At 43.6% G+C, this 24,525-nt stretch overlaps 1 protein-coding gene across 1 annotated transcript in view; it reads right to left on the reverse strand.

The window, feature by feature from the left end:
* The window catches only part of CEMIP2 (cell migration inducing hyaluronidase 2), a 93,593-nt gene that overhangs the window by 46,261 nt on the left and 22,807 nt on the right, over positions 1-24,525 (reverse strand). Inside the window, exons 2-4 of the mRNA XM_083186091.1 lie at positions 11,995-12,347; positions 4,241-4,381; positions 102-672 (exon numbers count right to left, since the gene is read on the reverse strand). Of these exons, the coding sequence (XP_083042217.1) occupies positions 102-672; positions 4,241-4,381; positions 11,995-12,325 (1,043 nt within the window). The 5' untranslated portion in view covers positions 12,326-12,347. The remainder of the gene's footprint in view (positions 1-101; positions 673-4,240; positions 4,382-11,994; positions 12,348-24,525) is intronic.

Below are 24,525 nucleotides of genomic sequence, written 5' to 3' on the forward strand. Positions count from 1 at the left end.
CTATATGATTACTTTATGAAAAACCACAGTTGCCGAAATCTGAATACCATAGAAATAAAATGTGAACATTTTCAATAATATCAGGAATATATGAGTATTACCTATAGCCCAAGTCGTTGATACGGCTGCTACCGAGAAGTTGCTGAATAGCTTGCCGAGTGTTAGAGAGCAGGCTTTTATCTGCCGAGTCACCAGCTGCCATGGCAACGATAGAGCCAGGCAACGATCGAGACAGCGTAATGAGGAATTCCTGAAGCCGCTTACTTTCATCTTCAGAATGAAAAGTGTCAAACTTTTCGGTTACTAAAACTTGAGCAGTTTCTTGATCCACAACTCTTAAGTTCAGACCTCTGTAGTAAACCCGTTCAAAGCTGTAAGACCCAGGCACAAGACCTGACGATGTCAGGGATTTTGTCAACAGGGTCCAAGATAATTTTGGAGATCCGTGCAATTCCAGTGTTCCACCGGCTGACACGCCAATGAACTTCTTCCCAAATATTGGTACACTGTCTCCTTCAACTGATTTGCCATAAAGGATAATATTTGCTTTGGATTTATAGCGGCATTTCTCTGCTCCAATATGAAGCGCTCCACCATCCTTTATCAGGATGAAACGAGTCCTCAGTGTAATATTTTTAGAACCATTTGCATTGTCTTCAAAGACCAGTTTACCTGAAGAACATAAAAAGAAGACTTTTATGTTTTCACTGAACTTAATAAGGCATTAAAATAAATAAATAATATGGGAAAGCACAAAGTAATTAAAAGTTTTGCAGCAACACAAAAGTATCTAAAACATGACAACTTATTTTGGCTAATTGATTGATAAAGCCCTAAATTTGTTTTAGTGTCCTTAATGCTAATTGGTGGATCTCTGTTGCAAACAAAGTTATACATGGATTCTCTTGCTGAGAGCGATGCTGCCATTTTTTAACGGATATTTTGAGGATCGGTCACACGAACATTGACACTAAAAAAAGGTATCCATGCATGCGTATTTCATTGATAGTAGAAAAGAAGCTAACATTATGAGCCTGACACAGCTGAAGTGAAGAAGAGCCACTAAGTGAACCAGGCTATGTGCATGCTGAAGACAAGATGAGAGGAGTATGTTTTTTTGTATCTAGGTCACACTTTCACACATTTATTTTTTTACTTTATTGAACGCTTCTAAACACTAAAGCCGCCATTTTCACTTACTTAACCCTCGCATACTATTATTCCCTTATTTATTTTTTTACCAACACTCCACCCTCACTGCCTTCTCTCTTTTCTTTAATACGAACACTCTGATACTTGAAGTCATCTTTTTATTTGTGTGGTGACCTGGAGTGTTTTGGATGGGTGGTTAGGGGGTGCCCTGCATGGCGGAGGCGAACCCCTACAATGTCAGCGACCTGTTTGATGAGGTTACCTTGACGAGTGGTGCTGAGGCTCAATTATTGGACAAAACTATGCCAAAAAGCATATTATTATTATTATTATTTTTTATATCAATTTTTAATGGTGTATGGTGTTTCTGTGTATCCGTACAAAGTCTCAGCTATGTAACACATCCCATTATAAAAGTAGCTAGGGTGTGCAGTCCAGGCCCCCTCCCTTTGACATAGAGAATATTTATAAAGTTATAGCCTTTTCCACAGATTTGAAAGTCTAGTGTTATTACACATGAACGCACAACAACCTGCGATTTTTGGCAGTGGAAATATCTCCTGGGTTGGGTGACCTGGGTCCAGAGAAGGGTTTTACATGGGAAGTACCTGAGTTAGTTGCAGTGTTAACGGGTAACCCAACACAGGTCCCCTTTAAAATGAGGGTAGAATTGTATTGTTGCACAAAGAGGAAATGTTTTCTCCATCGCCGGTACCTGCAGTGTAAAAGGCTCAGGTTTGGGAATAGCCTGGATTGGCGCTGTGGTGAAAAAGGTCTCTAAGAACGGTGCTCCAAATGCCAGGTCAGACTCGAGACTTTGGTTAAAAAGGAGTTTTACTTAAAGAGCCAGTTTACCTTCTCATATGCTAGATCAGGGCTGGGCAACACCGGCCCTCCAGATGTTGATGAACTACACATCCCAGCATGCCTTGCATCAGTTTCAGCATGGCCACATAGCAAAACTAATGCAAAGCATCCTGGGATGTGTAGTTCACTAACATCTGGAGGGCTGGTGTTGCCCAGCCCTGTGCTATATTGTGCAACTTTGTAAGGTCAAAAATCTGTGTTTTACTTAACAGCACAAAATGTATTACGAGATTACAAAGTTATACGCAACTTCTTCATAGTTAGCTTTCTGCTAAACTGTAAAAAAACAAAGATAAAAATTCTGAGTTTGCTTAGAAGAGTATAATGCCTCAAAGAGCAAGGTGAAGCTTAAAAAGGACAATGGTAATACAGGTTGAGTATCCTGTATCCGGACATCCCTTATCCGAATTATTCCAAAAACCGTGGTTTTTGGAATCATTCGAATATTTTTTATTTATTTTTTTTAACCCCCCTAACCCTCTTTTCATACTTACCAAGTCCCCGGGTGTTCCACAGCAGGCCTCCGGCATCTTCTCCAGCGGTCCCAGGAATGCATTGCGCGAGTGTGCGCGCGCGCCGGTGACGTCACCGGTGCGCGCGCGCACTCGCGCAATGCATTCCTGGGACCGCTGGAGACCTGGAGAAGATGCCTAAGGCCTGCTGTGGACGCCCGGGGACTGCGTGGACCCTGAGGGACCACCGGACACCATCAGGGGACAGGTAAGTATGCTTTAAAAAAAATATTCCAAAAACCGAAAAATTCCCCTATCTGGAATGCTCGTGGTCCCGAGCATTTCAGATAGGGAATACTCAACCTGTATACAATACACAGAATACTGTACGAGAGCAGCACTGAAATGATTAGCAGCACTGCTCCAGAATCTCAATGAGAAGAGGAGGTGAGGCTTCCTCACTCAGAGCCCCTGTCCCCTGACAGCCCTGCAGTCCGTCCAGCTCTTCAACCCCCCCCCGATCTTCTGGCTTACACTATGGATGGATGCCTCTTTTATAGGTGAGAGGGGGGCAGTTGTAGTGTTTGTTAAACTGAATGTAATATATATATATATATAGTAGCAGTTTCTCCTAACACTGTGAGCCAAGGCTGGCTGGTTGTGATGGGAAAAAAATGAGGCAGCACTCTGCGGTCTTTGTCAATCACAATCAAAGTGTATTAAAGCATAAGAAAACGGACAACGTTTCAAAACCCGAAGGTTTTTTCCTCAGGTCCTCAAATAACAATAGTAACAGGTTTGTCAACCTGTTACTATTGTTATTTGAGGACCTGAGGAAAAAACCTTCGGGTTTTGAAACGTTGTCCGTTTTCTTATGCTTTAATACACTTTGATTGTGATTGACAAAGACCGCAGAGTGCTGCCTCATTTTTTTCCCATCACAACCAGCCAGCCTTGGCTCACAGTGTTAGGAGAAACTGCTACTATATTATCTGATTGGAAGGCACCGCGGCAATCAACCTTTTCCTGTCATCCAGAGTGCCAATCCTTTGCACTATATATATATATATACACACACACACACACACACATACACATACATACATGCATATACACATACACACACACACGTGTTGCTTTGTGTGCATATATATGCTGATTGTGCATATGTGGCTGTGGGTATACAGAGGTGTATGTGTGCGTGCTTATGTAACTGTGTATACATGTGTTTGTTGTGTGTATACTTGTGGGTGTATGTGCATATGTAGCTACTGTATGTGTATACATGTTAGTGTGTGTGTGTGTGTCTTTGTAGACGTGTGGGTATATGTGCATACTGTATGTACCTGTGTGTATACGTGTGTGTGTGGCCGTGTGTATAATTGTGGGTGTATGTGCATATGGAGCTACTGCATGTGTATACATATGTGCGTATGTGGCTGTGTATATATCTATGTGCCTGTGTGTGTGTGTGTTGTGTGTATGTAGCTGTGTGTAGACATGTGTTTGTTGTGTGTATCTGGCAGTGTGTATACTTGTGGGTGTATGTGCATATGTAAGCTACTGTATGTGTATACATATGTGGCTATATATACTTTCCCCTCCAGGCCTCTGCTATAAACTTATGCCACTGATACAATATATAGAAAATTGTTACTGTATGTGTAAAGAGGAAGTATATGATACTTCACATGCTTCTGCAACAAATTTGTAACAAAGATAATGTATAAATAACCACAGAATGTGACAGATAAGAGATTTGCACACACCTCCATCCTGTATGGTTATAGAATGGACAGTGGCATCCGACTGCAAACGGAAAAGGTCTCCTTTCTTAATGACAACTCTCTTCAAAGTATCAAATCCAGGATTCCAGTTACTTAGAAAGTAATTCTGATCTGGACAGTTTTCTGTCAGATGTAAAGAGAAAAATGATTACTACATTATTACATTTTATTTATATAAAAGGCACCACAAGTGGTTTGCTCTGCCATACATAGGGCATATATTAGAACAATACAATAGTTTTCATTCTAGTACCCGCCATCTTTGAAAACCCATGCAGTTCCTCTTCCCTGCCTGGGGTGTCGCCGTCTGCTGTAGTGCTTCTAACACAGTGTGGTCTGTATATCAGCTCTGATATGCAAACCAGACCTGTGCTAGAAACACCACAGCAGGCAGCGACACCCCAGGCAGGGAAGAGGAACTGCATGGGTTTTTAAAGATGGCTGGTGCTAGAATGAACACTAATACAGGGTACACAGGACTAAATAGAACAGTAACTGAAGAACAAAAACAGCACAGGTATGTAAGGAAGAAGAGGAGCAGTCTGCATGTTACTAGGGACATCCCGCAGCATCCACAGGTTGGGCAGGGGGTGTACAAAGCCTCCGCTGCTGTCTGCTGTACTCTGCAGACAGCAGCAGAGGCAGAGGGTGGAGGTGAATGGATGCCTGTGTGCGGTTGAGTGTCATCTCCAAGCGGTGGCTTAGGAACCGCTTGGAGTCGCATCCGGGTTGAAGCTAGGTCTAAAAACCTGGGTGCGACCCGGAGTTTTGGTGTAAAAGGGGAATAACCTAAACAGTTTTACAGTGAGGACTCTGAGATATTTCTGGCACTCATATGCCAGAAAAACAATGTAGCAAAAAATATAAAACGTGATCTAGGGCATAATATTAAGAAGAAACTTTTCTTCATTTTTGCTACAGAGTGAATAATTAACTTTAGCATCAAAGAAACACAATGTTAGCTTAGATTAGGGCAGAGCTTTTGTGCTCATCATTTCCAAACATTACTGGTGGTTTGTGATGATCCAATGGCCTGTGCAGTAATAGCAGGGGCCAGATGCACCAAGCTTCAAAAAGAGAAAGAGGCCAGTGATAAAGCACCAACCAAATCAGCTGCTGACATTTTTCAAACCTAGCCTGAAACATGACAGTTAGGAACTGTTTTGGCTGGTTGTTTATCACCTTTTGAAACTTTTTGCATCTTGCCCCTTATCTTCTGTGGGGTCAGGGGCCATGCAGTCCAATTATGTCGTCATTTCATTGGTTAACATGATAAATGCTGACTTGCATAATAAAACACGGAAAGTAACAGCAAATTGGTCAATACAAGCTAAATATTTATTAAAAGCACAACAAAAAATTACACTTGGTTCCCATAGATTGCGTTCAAAAAGAGCAAGGGCTGCATAGCGAGAAGTGATAATAAATGCCCCTAGTGTATGGTTTTTACATTTCCTTTTACTGAAGGATGTCATTGACAGGTACATTTTTTGTTGATGTTTTTAAGGTTTAGGGTCAGATACTAGGTATTTACTTATAGGTAGATACTTATATTGGCTCTGACAGGAAGGGATCATCTTTCCAGGCAGGAATCCCTCACCCAGCCACCCTTCGTCTTGTCAATGGCAAGAAGGGCATAAGAGTGACTTACAAGGTTTTATACTTTGAGATTGCTGAGAATGTTATTAGATGAGGGATGGGGCCAGTACTTGCCAAGTAGGGGTGAAATGGTACAAGGATGGTCCAGGTTGTGTTGGGGGTGGAAATTTGACAGGTCCTGTTTAGTAACTCATTAATTATATCCTGGCTGTTGCCAGCAGGCTTGGCTTATTGCCACACTGCAATTGAAGAATTTAATTAGGTTATAAATAAAAGTTGTAACCGGATTCATTACAAAAAATTGATGCCTGGTATGTTATTTAAGTGGTCTAATTGGGAACTCAGTTTCTGCTATTTTAAATACTCCAATATAGGAGTGTTACTGGCATTCTACTGTACTTTGTTTTAAAAGCTACTGAACCAGCTCGTTTAGAATAACAAAAAAAGCAAGATTTGGAGGCTTGGGCTCATTTTCTACACTCATTCGAGCATGCGTTACGAATTACTTGTGACCTACATTTCTGTGGATTGACAGCTGCAGATTCTGGAATAAAGTCTGTATTTTCTAATGTTAAACAAATACATAGCTAAACCATGATTTTTTTTTTATACCTAACTATAGGTGTATTATATGATGTTCAACATTTAGAATGTACAGATGGTTGTACAGCCCGCCAGAGCCATTTGTCTTGGCGCGCCGCACCTCCATGTTCACGCGCTTGTACGTCAATTGCCATGAATGGGGTGCAGGAGCTTCTGCGAACGGCATGGCGAGATGAGACATAGGCGAGCTGGATAAGCACAGCTCCATCTGTATACATGACATAGCAAGATGTGGCTGACCATTTAACTTTTAAGCATTAATGCAGTAAAGGAACATACAATGCAATGTCACCATGTTTACTGTATTACAGTAGTAACATGTACGAACAAACATCTGATTATTGTAATAAATCTTCCCAGCTCGATAACACTGCCCCTGCCTTGTGAGCACGCAGGAAGCAGAGGAACTGTGTCAGGGAAGCTGATCAGGAGTACAGCACATCATATCATGTGGTCCGACCTCTGGAGCCATGTCAGGTCATTTGGGGGCCAAAGTAGAGATGAATGTACTGTATGCTTGTTTCCAGAGTGAATTTTTAATGTTTTTGCACAAGAGCACAGGAATACAGGCTATGGGGAGTTTCGTGAACATTGTGAAAAGTGCGCACAACTTTAATGGGAGAGTTTAGCTTCATGCTCGGAACGTCGAAAGCAATTACAGTCAACTTGAATTCAACTCTCCATCACCCAGGATTGAGGATCAGAAGCTGAAAATGTTCCAATGGCCCACTGCAGAAGCATAGGAGCTGTGGACAGTGCTGTGTGAGTGGAACCAGTCATGTGGTTATGAAACAGCTCCAGCTTCCCATTACAACCCACACAGGCTTAGAGGTCAGCCGTGGCACTCCAAAATAACAAGACAGCTATGAAATAAGTCACGGAAAGTAGAACGCTAATTGCGTAAATCTCGTAATCTGATTGATTTCCTCACATATACTGTAAGATATCTACCATTCCTACTGCAATGCTTTGGACACTGCCAAAGAAACATACTTCCAATCTCTTATCTCTTCTCATGCCACCAACCCCAAGTGACTATTTAAACACATTTAAATCTCTTCTGTACCCTCCCCCTCCTCCCTCACTGGCTACCATCAGTGCACAAGAATTTGCATTATACTTTAAGGACTAGAGTTTGAGAACAGATGAAATGGTATGCTCTTCTGCAGCCTCTAATGCCCCTTTCAGACCGCACTTTTAAAACGGTAAATTGCCGTTTTTTTACCGTTTTAAAACGGTAATGTGTGCGGTCTGAAAGGTCCAGTCCCACTTAACCGGTTAGAAAATGCCGTTTTTTCTAACCGGTTAAAATGCAGGGTCCTACCCGTTTCTGAACCGGTATTTTAGCGCAAAAATCGGCTCAGAAACGGTATTTAGGACCCAGCCAATGAGCTGGGTCCTAAATTCAGCACAGTGAATACTTAATGAGCGCTCATTAAGTATTCACAGCACTGGAGCCCCCCCCGCGCGTGTCGACACCCCCCGTGCGCGTGTCGACGCCCCCCCGCGCGTGTCGACGGCCCCCCCGCGTGTCGACCCCCCCCCCGCGCGTGTCGGCGCCCCCCCGTGTCGACTTACCCCGTGCCGGTATCTCCGTTGTGGTTCCCGGCACTGCAGCTCAGTATGCTCGGAAAGCACTTATGAAAAAAGTGTCTTTCAGAAAATGGCTGCCCCCCATACGGAAGACAGTTTTTAAACAGGGTTTCCTATGGGGCAGCCATTTTCTGGAAGACACTTTTTTCATAAGTGCTTTCCGAGCATACTGAGCTGCAGTCCACAACGGAGGTACCGGCACGGGGTAAGTCGACACGGGGGGGGGGCGCCGACACGCGGGGTGGGGTGGGGGGGGCGTCGACACGCGCGGGGGGCGTCGACATGCGCGGGGGGCGTCGACATGCTCTCGGTCGACACGCGAGGGGGGGGGGGGGGAGCTGCATGGAGGGCTGAAGGCTGCACTGGCTTTGACCCTGTATTTGGAAAGTTTCCAAAAACGGGTCTGCCAGTGTCAAAAAATCGGCACTTAAACGGTAATATACCGTTTAAGTGCTGCGGTGTGAAAGGGGTTTTATCTGGCAGACCCGTTTTTGGAAACGTTTCCAAATACAGGGTCAAAGCCAGTTATGCGGTCTGAAAGCAGCATAACCTACTTACTTCCCCACCTGAACCCTCTGGCACTTTCTCTTCATTTGTGCCTGCAACTAAAAAATAAGTATCCACACTCTTCTTATCCTCCTACTCTACTACCTCTCCCCTTGATCCTATACCTGCACAAGTCATTAAAAAACTCTATATCCTGTACTTATACCAACCTTAACTAAAATCTGCAATTTCTCTCTTGTTACTGGCACTTTTCCTTCTCTGTTCAAACATGCAGTGATTACTCCCATTATGAAAAAAATAAAAATAAAAAACACAATTCTGACCCTAAGTCTAACTACTGTCCTATCTCTCAGATTCTATGCCTCTCCAAGCTACTCGAGAGACATGTCTACTAACGCCTCACACACTCTCTAATAGAGACAGCACTGACTAAATGAATGAATGAATGAATGAATGAATGAATGAATGATCTGGTCACTGCCAAGTCTAAAGGCCATTACTCATTAATTATTCTTCTAGATCTTTCTGCCGCATTTGACACTGTTGATCACACTCTTCTCATACAAACACTACACTCCCTAGGTCTTAATGATACAGCACTTACCTGGTTCGCATCATACCTATCTGATCGCTCTTTCAGTATTCGTTCTCTGATCCCACCTCCTCTTAACTACCTGTCAGTCTGAGTTCCGCAAGACTCAGTTTTAGGTCCTCTGCTTTTCTCAATCTACACCTCATCTCTTGGCAAACTAATCAGCTCTTTCGGATTTCAGTATCGCTTGTATGCAGACAATACTCAAATCTACCGATCAACACCAGAGTTGTCACCAGTGGTTTTGGGCAGAGTTTCTGAATGTCTCTCATCTTGGATGTCTTCTCGCCACTTCAAACTCAATATTTCCAAAATGGAAATTAAATAATTATATTCCTACCAGCCACCCAAAAACAGCTACAATCCTGATATCTCCATAACGGTTGAGAACTTGACAATCTATCCTACACGACAAGCTTGTTGCCTAGAGGTTATCCTTGATTCTGAGCTGTCCTTTGTTCTCCACATTCAATCAGTCTTCAAATCATGTTTCATGCATCTAAAAAACATATCCAAAATACAATCCTATCTTACATAAGACACTACTAAATCTGTTATATATGCACTCATTATATCCCGCATTGACTAATGCAACAGTCTCGTAACTTGTCTTCCCAAGAGCAGACTCTTGCCACTGCAGTCCATTGTAAATGCTGCTGCTGCTAAGCTGATCTTCGTAGCAAGGCGATCTTTATCTGCTGATCCGCTTATTCTATATAATATACTTCTACTCACATATAAAGCTGTTAACAATACTACACCACCATATATCTCTTTACTTATCTCAAAATATCTCCCAACTCGACCATGGATTACTAGCTCCCATTCACTATTACAGGACTTTCATAGGGCGGCTCCTACCCTATGGAATGCCCTTCCATGCACCATAAGACTACCACTAGTCTCCAAACCTTCGAGCGTTCCTTGAAAACTCACCTCTTCAGGCAAGCCTATCATACTTAAGTTCGACATTCATAACCCACTAAAGCACATATGTTTTATATAGCTTTTCTTCTTGACTTGCAACTTGGTGGGACTGCTATGCTATTACTGGTACCTGTCCTTGTATTTCCCTCCTATGTCCCTATAATTGTAAGCTTGCAGCAGGGCCCTCTTATCTCAAAGTCTATCTGTTGTTACCCAGTTTGTTTTATCACGGTCTACAATTGTAAAGCGCAACGGAATCCGCGGCGCTATATAAGAAACTGTAAATAAATAGTAAGTAACTCTCCTTACCCCCTACACCATCAGTTCCACTGCTACCCCAAGTACATACAAAAGTTACATATTTTTTTTAGAAAAACAGAACAATATAATCCTTATAGCTGACTGCTACCAGATGGGTGGCTGATCATAATCATGCTGTCAGAATAATGGGCCCATTTTTATATGGATGCCTGGAGCCATAGCTCCATCCATGTCCCTATGTGTGCATCAATGTGTTATGCTCTGAGGAGGAAAACACGAAGATTGCATAATTCCTTGTATGAACAATGCATAGTGCATAAGGTCCATTTAAAATAAAATAAAAATCACTTGCAATTAATGGTTTTAGGGAGAAACCATTAGTCCCTGACCCCCCCCCTCCCCCTTGGTGTGACATCATGATGTCATGTACTTAAGAGGCGAGGCAGGGCAAAGCGACCCCCCCCCCCGTTATGGCACTGGCTGTACTGTGGAGTCATATGATACAGATAAAGCCTGATCAGATAAGGCTGACAATCTAATAACTCCACATGTGTAGAAGCACTTACATTGGGTTTTAATTAGAACAAAGCTAAAAATGTTGATTCCCATAGAATACCTACATTTATACTTTTAGAGGTTATGTAAATGCATCATTTCCAAACTTGTATTACTTATCTTATGTAACATTGCAGACAATGTATAGTGTATGTAAAAATTAACTGTATATTATGTGTTCCTACCTATGCAGTATGCCCATTACTCAGCGAGCAGCCCCGACCCCCCCCCCCCCCCCCCCCCCCCCCAAAAAAAAAAAATTGCGCACACGGTGGCTGCACAGAACAGCAGCTTCTGGAGAAAGTAAAGTCACAGTGGTCATGAAAGTCCTAATGTTCTGATGGGGGTGGTTTCAATGGTCTGATGTTTGAAAAAGCAATATTTTACAGCAAATATTAAAATTTTAAATTGCCATTTAAGTGGTAAAAAAAAAAAAAGAAAAGGTCACCAGCAGGACTTATAGTCATCAGTATATGTGCAATCAACAGCTGGCAATAAGGTTTAAATACCTACATGATTTTTGTTTTTTTTCCTCCACAACAATTTTTGTTTTGTAAGTTTATCACTCATACATAAAGCATGCATTGTTAAGGTCTTGTACAAAAGTTTAATTGTTCATTCAAAAAAAATATTTCACAAAGAAATCATGTATTTGGTAATCTCAAGAGTGTTATCCTTAGATACCATGTTGACCTGATGCTGTATAATCCCCTAAAGGTGCCCATACACTAGGACATAAAAGTGCCCAAATCGCATGTTGTTGACATCAGGTCCAATGTGATGCACGGTCCCATGCACATTCCATTGGAGCCTGAGGGTTGCACTGGCTGCATGTTTAAGAAGTTACATCTCCAAGTATTTAGACAGGCATGGCTGGTATTGTATGCAAAATGACTGCATATGGTGTATTGTATGTAGTCCTGCTGGAGGTGCCCGGGCGGCTCAAGAAGGGATTGCAGGTAACGTGTTCCCTCTGTGAAGTCACCCTAATGTATGGTCACCTTTATACTGTCAACAGAAAGTCTCCACAATCAGATGAACAGATTATTAAGGTACAAAATATATTTAGAAAAACATTAAAATAAAAAACATTACTTACCATCTGGAGAATACTTTGATGATATTCCTAGAACAATTGCTAGTATAATAAAAAAGGACAGGCTGGAAATGGCAAAGCATATTAACGTGTTTTTGTGTCTTCTCCTGTGAATGATGTGTGTGTCATTGTGTTGTCCATCTCCTGAAAACCCAAATGCTGCATTTGCTTCCTGTCCTGCAGAATTGAATTTGGCTGATGCTTGAGTCTTTGGAGGCGGTGGTGGGCGTAGCGGAACAATTCTACCAGGCACATAGCCTGGCGACCGCATCTTGCTGCCGTTCTGGGGTTGGAGGAACAGCCGCGATGCCCCTCGGTAGTCATTTGACTGCATGATTATGTGAGGCTAAAAATCCCTGAAAAATAGGATCAGAAAAAGGAAGATAATGGTTAAACCTAGGAGGGACTGTCAAACAATGTAAGATCAGCACACTAATCGTTTTGAGATATTTATCAGTAAGAAATTCTTCCATTTCAAAGTTTATACAATCGGGAGCAGCACAATTTCCTACTGTATATCTGGCAGACACACATGTAAAGATGATTGATTTGGAATGCTTTGAGATAAAGGGGCAATCCATGAAAAACAAGCCTCGGCATTTGAATTGCCGAACTTCTCCACACAGACCATTCCAACGTGAACATTTCTTACAGAGGGTAATTATGGTTGGCCTATGGAAATCCTAGTGGTATAGGTGTAAAGAACATGAACCAATAAGAATGTTTCTTCTAACAACAACTAACAAGCAGCAGCACGTAAAAGTACAATAATGCTCATTGTGGAGTACAGAGGAAACACCACTGGAAAAAGGTTATCTACAGCATTTCCTCCATTAAAGGGAAATACGGCAAAGGAATATGGCCTAGATGACCAAGAGATAAAAAAAAAACACATGAAAATGACACAGGAAGGGTGGTACAAATCATCTGCTCTACATACATGTAAAAATAATAAATATATCCCTCTCTCTTATGCAATATATATGAGAACACAAGATTCAGAGCATGTCAAGTGTAGGCAGAAAGTCACAATGTCTAGGATGATCATTATTATTTCGACACCAATAGGTTAAAATTAGTCTATTGTGGATTTTTGTCATTTTTTTTTTTTTTTTTTAACTTTCATACATTAACATCCCCAGTTGGCTGAAAGCAGGACACTAATGGGGGCCTGCATGCTCTGGTGTTGATATAGACATGAAAAAGTGAAAGAAAAAAAAACACATAACTGTTTCATGCAACAACACTTTCTATGTCGACATTTTGACAATGACAACCTAATCAAGTTAATCCACAGCAATATAATATTATATATATATATATATATATATATATATATATATATATATATATATATAATATATGCATGTATAATATATATATATATATATATATATATATATATATATATATATATATATATATATATATATATATATATATATATATATATATATATATATATATATATATATATATACAAATATAGGTTTCCACACCAGGAGGTATGGAAGCAGAGCACTCTCCTTAAATCACAGATCAGCAATGTGATAAAATGAAAAGAAGTATTTAATTCCAGCTGGGTCAACACAGCGTATGGTAATCAAAGTATACAAGCCCCGACGTTTCGGTCCCAGTATGGACCTTTATCAAGGAGCCTACAAGTATACAGAAACAATACAGATAGTCAGTAACATGTACTGCTGAATCACATAACAAGTACATAATACATAGACAAAAGCATAGTTACGTTTTTCAATAAAGCATCATGTAATCAGCGGCGCAGGAACAGCCTGGGTATGGACAGGGTCAGCCAGCTGATCTGACTGCCCCCCCGTCCGGCTATTTATACCTTATGAGGGGTATGGAGCTGGGCGGCGCAACAGACTCACGTCTGACAAGCGCTATCGTACTTCCTGTATAGGAGGAAGTGCGTCGGCCGGTGGCCGGCGCTGGACCGCAGCTCTGGAGCGCACAGCTTCCGGATTAGAGCCGGGGCTGTGCGTAACTAGGGCAACGATTTGTTTACAAGCACGGAGTGTACGGAGTATCAGGCGGTACATGGGCTGTAACTAATGACATCACTGTAGTAATGCGTATATCGGTAAAACCGTGCTGTTGGCATTAAAGCTAGGTATAAAGCCGGGGTTTTTTTTTTGTAGAGACCAGGATAGGTGACAGGAGTGTATCGCAAGTAGTTGCTGGTGAGTGCGCTAGAGTTGGAGTGCTACAGTATGTCACCAGAGGGTGTGCTAAGGTTGGAGAGAAGCAGTATGTCACCAGAGAGTGCGCTAAGGTTGGAGAGAAATAGTATGTCACCAAAGTGATTATTTAGAGAAGCACCACGCGACGTGAGTAGTGGTATAGTGCTTGCAGGAAATTATAGACTACCCATCCCGGGGTAGTAGATCACAGTGTCTAGTCCGTGTAAGGGGAAGCATAAACCATGGGTGAAGAGATGATCAGAGGTAAAGGTGATTTAGGGGAAAGGAAGGTGTGGATAACTAGGATTCGTACAGGATTTTTGAAGTTAGTGCTAATTGTGTGTAAGGGTACACCGGATAGTATAGGAGAACAGTTTATGATAGGGATTAGCCATTGGTGCAGCAAAGTGCTAGACATGAAAACAGGGAGTTGCATATAGACATATCACAGGAACAATGTACATAGTAGGACTGTGTGGAGGGAACAAGGTTATGAGCCATCAGTCATGGTGCTTTCACTGGTATCCAAACACGAAATACATCAATCACAATCAATTTGTACAGAAAATAATTTAAACATGGACAAAGAGCTTTATGTAGTGAGTCTTATAGGGTTCACTTCAAAAAGATAGAGAGGGGATTGTTCTCGTTGAGACCTTTGGGGGCAAGTGTGTCCAACCGATAGATCCACCTGCTCTCTAGTTTTCTGAGGGCAAGTCCACGGTCACCTCCGCGGGGGGGTGGGGGTACCCAGTCGATAATACGACATCGGAGGCTGGAGTTCTGGTGTCCCGCAGCCAGTAAGTGGCGGGGGACAGGCAGTTCTGCTTTGTTAGTCTCGATTGCAGCTCTGATAGAGTTGCGGTGATTAGCCATCCTTTCTCTGAATTTGCGTGTCGTCATGCCGACATAGGCCAGTCCACAGGGGCAATGGAGGAGGTAGATCACATGATCCATCTGGCAATGTAGCCGGTACCTGATTTTTATGGGTTTCCCTGTATGGGGGTGTGGGAAAGTGGGTCCTGGGGTGATGCTATTGCAAGTTGTGCAGCCGGCACAACGGAAGCAACCTGGTCTTTTTGAATGGAGCCATGTTGTGTTCGTGTCAACCTGCGGACAGGTAGTCGGTCGCATGAGAAGTTCCTTGAGGTTTGGTCCTTTCTTGTAGGCCACCATGGGTGGACCATATTGTTGTAGTTTAAGCGACTGATCAGAGGCCAAGATGGGCCAGTGTTTCCTAAGGCTGGTCTGGACTTCAGAGGAAGTGTGATCATATTTGTTGACAAAGACCATCCTAGGGGGTTTATTTGTCGTCTTGGTCCCAGTGTCGGAGGGATTCATCTTTTTCTTGGCCTTTGTTAGGCAACGTTTGAGGGTAGATTCGGAGTATCCCCGCTGTTTGAAACGGTCCGTCATTTCGTCCAACTGGAGGTCCATTGTTACATCATCAGTGTTATTACGCATAACTCTCATATACTGTGAGATAGGCAGGTGTTCTTTCAGGGATGGTGGATGCTGGCTTGAAGTGAGGAGGAGGGTGTTCCTGTCGGTGGATTTACGGTAGAGGCTGGTCTGGAGTTTACCATCCTTTATGTGGACGTTGATATCCAGGAAGTTTATCGAGTCATCTTTGATGAGGTGTGTAAACTTGATTGGGTGATCTTTGGCATTGAGAGTCCCCACCATCTCGGAGAATTCTTCTGACGATCCTGCCCAAATAAGGAACACATCGTCGATGTACCTCTTGTAGAATTTAATTTTGTCCTTGTAGAGTGGGAGGATATACCTATGCTCATAGTCGAGCATGTAGGTGCACGCATAGGAGGGTGCCAGGTTTGACCCCATTGCGGTCCCTGACACCTGAACATAATATTTCTTCTGGTACATAAAATGATTGTAGCGAAGTATTACCTCTGCCAATTCCACCAAGAAGTCTGTGGGTGGGGTCAGTGTAGGACGTTCATCGAGTCTTTTACGGAGTGTCCGTAGGCCATCGGAATGGGGAATTACCGTGTATAATGAGTTCACGTCCATTGTGGCCAGTAGCACTTGTTGTGAGGAGATGTCCACTTCTTTTAGTTGATCGATAAAGTCTGCCGTGTCTCTGATATAGGTATCACTGGAGGTGACAAGAGGCTGGAGGTGGTTGTCGACATAGATGGCCAAAGGCTGTAGTAGAGACCCACGGGCCGAGATGATAGGCCTGCCAGGTGGGTGAGAGTGGGATTTATGGACCTTGGGCAAGGTATATATGATGGGGCAAATTGGGAATTCCACCGTGAGGAATTCTAATGTATCCTTGGAGATACAGTTATTGGTAAATCCTGTATGTAGGATCTTATCAATAGTACGCTTAAATTCAGGTATGGGGTTGTGCTGTACGGGTTTATAGGTCTTGGTGTCTTCTAACTGTCGGACAATTTCTGAGTGATAGTCGGTCCAGTTTTGCACCACCACCGCACCCCCTTTATCAGCAGGTCTGATCACTAGGTTACGGTTCCCTTTTAACTCTCTGAGTGCCTCCCGCTCAGTCTTGGTAAGATTGTCAAATCTAGGTTTGGCGGGTGATTGTCGGGTGTCTCTTTCAATGAGTCTGGTAAACGTTTTGATGCTGGGATTGTTAGACATGGGGTCATACATTGAGGGTTTATGGAATTTGGGTCTGGGGGTTCCTGGGTTGCTGTCAGCAAATTGTTCTTGGAGTCTCAGTTTACGCCCAAATTTGTAGATGTCGATAGAGGTATCGAAGCCGTCATGAGGGTGGGTGGGGACGAATGACAGTCCTTTAGAGAGTAGTGAGGTCATGGCAGGTGTCAGTTCGGAGTCAGAAAGGTTGAACACTAGTTCTGAACCTGCTTGCGTATTCTTTTGCCGGAGACGACCGCAGCGGGGGTGTGGGCGCCGCCCCTGCCTCTGGGGGGTTTTCCCGTTTTTACTGAGCTGCTTGGGCCTACGTCTAAAAAATCAGACTGGGGTTCAGACTGTTCGGTTTCAGACGCTGAAGTCGAGGAACCGGTATTGAATTGGTATGGGTTTCTTTGTCGTCTCTGGCGGAATGGGCGCTGTGGGCGGGTCGAGCCTGATTCGCCCACTAACCACCTATATACGGTATGATTACGGTAGTCTGAGGTGACAACAGCTAGTTTGTTGTGCTTAAAGGACAGGAGGTCCTGTTTATAGGCTTCAATCTGAGTTTTGATTTTCTCAACCAAGTTGGTGTTTTTATCAGTTTTAATGGTAGCCAGATGGGCGTTACCAAATTCCTCTATGTCCTGTCTGACTTTCTTAAGCTCAACCCCTACTTCTTCGACCACAAGGAGCATAAGGTCAAAAGAGCACTTATTGAGAACCCCACACCAGCGGCTGCAGAATGTGGGGTTCCGTCTCCCAATAGTGGGTACGTTAGAGACCCTGAAGCCCCTGGGTATGAATTTTTTGCGATAATATTCCGACAGAAAGTGTCCGTGTAGGGACAGGTCAACTTCTCGTTTTTTAATTTTTAGAAGCCTCTGGTAGAGGTCAGTCGGTGACTCATTAGGTAGTGCTTCAAAGTCAGTGGCGTCGAATAAGACTTTGTCGGCGTCATCGTCGGTTAGTGATACTATGCCTTGTTCGGCCTGTGACTGTCACAGGCCGAACAAGGCATAGTATCACTAACCGACGATGACGCCGACAAAGTCTTATTCGACGCCACTGACTTTGAAGCACTACCTAATGAGTCACCGACTGACCTCTACCAGAGGCTTCTAAAAATTAAAAAACGAGAAGTTGACCTGTCCCTACACGGACACTTTCTGTCGGAATATTATCGCAAAAAATTCATACCCAGGGGCTTCAGGGTCTCTAACGTACCCACTATTGGGAGACGGAACCCCACATTCTGCAGCCGCTGGTGTGGGGTTCTCAATAAGTGCTCTTTTGACCTTATGCTCCTTGTGGTCGAAGAAGTAGGGGTTGAGCTTAAGAAAGTCAGACAGGACATAGAGGAATTTGGTAACGCCCATCTGGCTACCATTAAAACTGATAAAAACACCAACTTGGTTGAGAAAATCAAAACTCAGATTGAAGCCTATAAACAGGACCTCCTGTCCTTTAAGCACAACAAACTAGCTGTTGTCACCTCAGACTACCGTAATCATACCGTATATAGGTGGTTAGTGGGCGAATCAGGCTCGACCCGCCCACAGCGCCCATTCCGCCAGAGACGACAAAGAAACCCATACCAATTCAATACCGGTTCCTCGACTTCAGCGTCTGAAACCGAACAGTCTGAACCCCAGTCTGATTTTTTAGACGTAGGCCCAAGCAGCTCAGTAAAAACGGGAAAACCCCCCAGAGGCAGGGGCGGCGCCCACACCCCCGCTGCGGTCGTCTCCGGCAAAAGAATACGCAAGCAGGTTCAGAACTAGTGTTCAACCTTTCTGACTCCGAACTGACACCTGCCATGACCTCACTACTCTCTAAAGGACTGTCATTCGTCCCCACCCACCCTCATGACGGCTTCGATACCTCTATCGACATCTACAAATTTGGGCGTAAACTGAGACTCCAAGAACAATTTGCTGACAGCAACCCAGGAACCCCCAGACCCAAATTCCATAAACCCTCAATGTATGACCCCATGTCTAACAATCCCAGCATCAAAACGTTTACCAGACTCATTGAAAGAGACACCCGACAATCACCCGCCAAACCTAGATTTGACAATCTTACCAAGACTGAGCGGGAGGCACTCAGAGAGTTAAAAGGGAACCGTAACCTAGTGATCAGACCTGCTGATAAAGGGGGTGCGGTGGTGGTGCAAAACTGGACCGACTATCACTCAGAAATTGTCCGACAGTTAGAAGACACCAAGACCTATAAACCCGTACAGCACAACCCCATACCTGAATTTAAGCGTACTATTGATAAGATCCTACATACAGGATTTACCAATAACTGTATCTCCAAGGATACATTAGAATTCCTCACGGTGGAATTCCCAATTTGCCCCATCATATATACCTTGCCCAAGGTCCATAAATCCCACTCTCACCCACCTGGCAGGCCTATCATCTCGGCCCGTGGGTCTCTACTACAGCCTTTGGCCATCTATGTCGACAACCACCTCCAGCCTCTTGTCACCTCCAGTGATACCTATATCAGAGACACGGCAGACTTTATCGATCAACTAAAAGAAGTGGACATCTCCTCACAACAAGTGCTACTGGCCACAATGGACGTGAACTCATTATACACGGTAATTCCCCATTCCGATGGCCTACGGACACTCCGTAAAAGACTCGATGAACGTCCTACACTGACCCCACCCACAGACTTCTTGGTGGAATTGGCAGAGGTAATACTTCGCTACAATCATTTTATGTACCAGAAGAAATATTATGTTCAGGTGTCAGGGACCGCAATGGGGTCAAACCTGGCACCCTCCTATGCGTGCACCTACATGCTCGACTATGAGCATAGGTATATCCTCCCACTCTACAAGGACAAAATTAAATTCTACAAGAGGTACATCGACGATGTGTTCCTTATTTGGGCAGGATCGTCAGAAGAATTCTCCGAGATGGTGGGGACTCTCAATGCCAAAGATCACCCAATCAAGTTTACACACCTCATCAAAGATGACTCGATAAACTTCCTGGATATCAACGTCCACATAAAGGATGGTAAACTCCAGACCAGCCTCTACCGTAAATCCACCGACAGGAACACCCTCCTCCTCACTTCAAGCCAGCATCCACCATCCCTGAAAGAACACCTGCCTATCTCACAGTATATGAGAGTTATGCGTAATAACACTGATGATGTAACAATGGACCTCCAGTTGGACGAAATGACGGACCGTTTCAAACAGCGGGGATACTCCGAATCTACCCTCAAACGTTGCCTAACAAAGGCCAAGAAAAAGATGAATCCCTCCGACACTGGGACCAAGACGACAAATAAACCCCCTAGGATGGTCTTTGTCAACAAATATGATCACACTTCCTCTGAAGTCCAGACCAGCCTTAGGAAACACTGGCCCATCTTGGCCTCTGATCAGTCGCTTAAACTACAACAATATGGTCCACCCATGGTGGCCTACAAGAAAGGACCAAACCTCAAGGAACTTCTCATGCGACCGACTACCTGTCCGCAGGTTGACACGAACACAACATGGCTCCATTCAAAAAGACCAGGTTGCTTCCGTTGTGCCGGCTGCACAACTTGCAATAGCATCACCCCAGGACCCACTTTCCCACACCCCCATACAGGGAAACCCATAAAAATCAGGTACCGGCTACATTGCCAGATGGATCATGTGATCTACCTCCTCCATTGCCCCTGTGGACTGGCCTATGTCGGCATGACGACACGCAAATTCAGAGAAAGGATGGCTAATCACCGCAACTCTATCAGAGCTGCAATCGAGACTAACAAAGCAGAACTGCCTGTCCCCCGCCACTTCCTGGCTGCGGGACACCAGAACTCCAGCCTCCGATGTCGTATTATCGACTGGGTACCCCCACCCCCCCGCGGAGGTGACCGTGGACTTGCCCTCAGAAAACTAGAGAGCAGGTGGATCTATCGGTTGGACACACTTGCCCCCAAAGGTCTCAACGAGAACAATCCCCTCTCTATCTTTTTGAAGTGAACCCTATAAGACTCACTACATAAAGCTCTTTGTCCATGTTTAAATTATTTTCTGTACAAATTGATTGTGATTGATGTATTTCGTGTTTGGATACCAGTGAAAGCACCATGACTGATGGCTCATAACCTTGTTCCCTCCACACAGTCCTACTATGTACATTGTTCCTGTGATATGTCTATATGCAACTCCCTGTTTTCATGTCTAGCACTTTGCTGCACCAATGGCTAATCCCTATCATAAACTGTTCTCCTATACTATCCGGTGTACCCTTACACACAATTAGCACTAACTTCAAAAATCCTGTACGAATCCTAGTTATCCACACCTTCCTTTCCCCTAAATCACCTTTACCTCTGATCATCTCTTCACCCATGGTTTATGCTTCCCCTTACACGGACTAGACACTGTGATCTACTACCCCGGGATGGGTAGCCTATAATTTCCTGCAAGCACTATACCACTACTCACGTCGCGTGGTGCTTCTCTAAATAATCACTTTGGTGACATACTATTTCTCTCCAACCTTAGCGCACTCTCTGGTGACATACTGCTTCTCTCCAACCTTAGCACACCCTCTGGTGACATACTGTAGCACTCCAACTCTAGCGCACTCACCAGCAACTACTTGCGATACACTCCTGTCACCTATCCTGGTCTCTACAAAAAAAAACCCCCGGCTTTATACCTAGCTTTAATGCCAACAGCACGGTTTTACCGATATACGCATTACTACAGTGATGTCATTAGTTACAGCCCATGTACCGCCTGATACTCCGTACACTCCGTGCTTGTAAACAAATCGTTGCCCTAGTTACGCACAGCCCCGGCTCTAATCCGGAAGCTGTGCGCTCCAGAGCTGCGGTCCAGCGCCGGCCACCGGCCGACGCACTTCCTCCTATACAGGAAGTACGATAGCGCTTGTCAGACGTGAGTCTGTTGCGCCGCCCAGCTCCATACCCCTCATAAGGTATAAATAGCCGGACGGGGGGGCAGTCAGATCAGCTGGCTGACCCTGTCCATACCCAGGCTGTTCCTGCGCCGCTGATTACATGATGCTTTATTGAAAAACGTAACTATGCTTTTGTCTATGTATTATGTACTTGTTATGTGATTCAGCAGTACATGTTACTGACTATCTGTATTGTTTCTGTATACTTGTAGGCTCCTTGATAAAGGTCCATACTGGGACCGAAACGTCGGGGCTTGTATACTTTGATTACCATACGCTGTGTTGACCCAGCTGGAATTAAATACTTCTTTTCATTTTATCACATTGCTGATCTGTGATTTAAGGAGAGTGCTCTGCTTCCATACCTCCTGGTGTGGAAACCTATATTTGTCTATTAGGGGCGTGCTTCTGCATGTTCCCTTGCCGGGCACCCCTCTGTTGTCTCCATTTGGGTGAGAGTGCGGTCATTCCACTGTTTATATATATATATATATTATACATGCATGCATAAATTAAAAGGACATGGCTAGTGCTGGTACAGGTCTTGGATGTAAGCCTGGAAGTAGTACACAGAAGTGATTCATCACTACTAAAGGTTTTAAATTAGAAACAGCAGAGATGTGATGACTGGTAAATCGGACACATACCTAATTTGTAATTCACCTAATTGATTGCATTGCTAAAGCTTTGCTGACCAAAACAGAAGTTAAACTGGGTACACACTACACTGTATGTATCCATTGTGGTCTATGGTAACTGGACCCAAGGTCGGCAACAATGAGTGGACACAAAGAGCATGTGCCACATTGCTAACATTATAGAGAACACACTATTTTTAAATCCTTCACAATAATAATTTTTGTTTCATCCTCTACTAAATAGTCAGAACTCTGCTCCTATGTAGTTCCAGCTGTCTGGTAGAATGATGTTGAAAGAGTTCACAACTAAAAACAGACAGATATTTACAATTTCATGTCCAAAAACACAGTTTTAGTTACACAACTTTTTTCAGTTTAAGCAACATGTTGTCGTATCTAGACTGGACAACATCTCATGCTTTTAGATGCCCAACACAAAGTAAAGAGGGGAAAAAATTCAATTAGCCACAGTAACTTTTTCTGCAAAAACTTTTCCCCAATTGTTTCTTCTGGCAATTCACTTTTTTTGTGGACAAAATGTATCAGTTTCCTTGCGGGGGGGGGGGGGGGAGCCTTCTGCAGAGAGAAGTGTGCAAAGTGGAGACGCTGCCATCTGTAACATATTAGCTTTGAGATAGCATTAATCAAGTAATTTGATAAAAATTAAAAAAAAAGGCAGAAGTGGATTGGTTGTGATCAGTAACATATCTATAATGGGCGCATTGTGCGGGGATAACACATGCCCGAGTCCCACGGGAGCCCACACTACATCCATTTTCAAAATGCTTATCTTCTGTAGTAAAAGAGGCAGCAAAGCTGCAGAAATCACCGGAAAATGGTGCAGGGACCATTTATCCAGCGATCTGCGCATGTGCAGTGGAGTCTGAGCTCTCTAATGCAAAGATTTTACAGCGCAGTGGAGGTTCGCACATGCACAGTAGGGTCTGAGCACTAGAGCGTTCAGACCCTATTGCTCCCAGTGCTGCTTCCGGCAGAGAATGAGGGGGCCTGGCCGAAGAGGCTGCACCTGGGTCTCCTCTTCTCTAAAGATGCCCCTGGTTGCGATTAAGAACTTCTCCACTTGTCTACGCTTTAGAAGGCTTGAAAACATTTCACTAACACTACTGCGCAAACGGTTTTAGAGCTCCATTAAGGAGGCTTTCATCTTTACCCAACAGGGTCACGCTCTGTAGTTCTGCAAATGTGCAGCACAAATACTGCCCCCAACTGCTGTCCACACCTTATCTTAGTCCCCCCATACCCAGCATAAAACCCAATTTCTCCCTGCCTCTAAACAATCTGCTAATTGCCATTAACCACCTCTAGCCCAACTGCTACCTGCCCCTAGCACTGTCCCAACTGCTGCTTAACCTCTACCCCCACAAATGGTGATGCAATACTGAAACCATTTCTTTTAAATGATGGGTCACTGGGATCCGCATTCTTTTTGCCCTGCAGGATCGCGGTGTACAGCGATATATATAACGATCCCAAAGTAACCTTTCTTTTAATTCAACGTAGCAAATCATGGTATGCAGTCATTAGGTCGTCAGTCAAAAGGTTGGTATGAGTTTTTTATGATTCCTTATTTAAACTGACTTGTTCATACTTGACCAGTCAAGAGGGCATAGAGGTATAATAAATGTGTGCCGAGTGCAGCGAGTACACTATAAAAACTCAGGTCTGCATTTTGCTTAAGTCAACATAATGCATGTCCAACTTTTTAATGCTTCGACCTTTTGATCCACACCATCAAATTCTAGAGCAAATGCATGGGTTTGTTTGGGGTTTTTTTTGTTCTTACCGCTAAAGCTCGTGCATTTCAAATTTTTTATGTGATTATTTGCCTGGATGCACCGAGTACAGGGTTAGGTGTGGTATGTGCAGCTCTATCTTAAAGAATCAAAATGTATAGGTCATTTTTCATACATTAAAGTCCCTTTTCTTTAACATGTAGTGACATTGATCTGAATTTAATGCAAACTTATTTTGGTATAGGTCCAGAATCTAACGTCTCTATATAAAATGCGAGAGCGTGAATATGGTTAAAAAGGTCGTTGCCAATAACACAAGTATAGCAAAACAGGTTCAGGGCATCTTTGTTTATTT

Source organism: Crinia signifera, chromosome 1, assembly GCF_055691185.1.
Source record: "Crinia signifera chromosome 1, ASM5569118v1, whole genome shotgun sequence".
In the NCBI taxonomy this organism is placed as follows: Eukaryota; Metazoa; Chordata; class Amphibia; order Anura; family Myobatrachidae; genus Crinia; species Crinia signifera.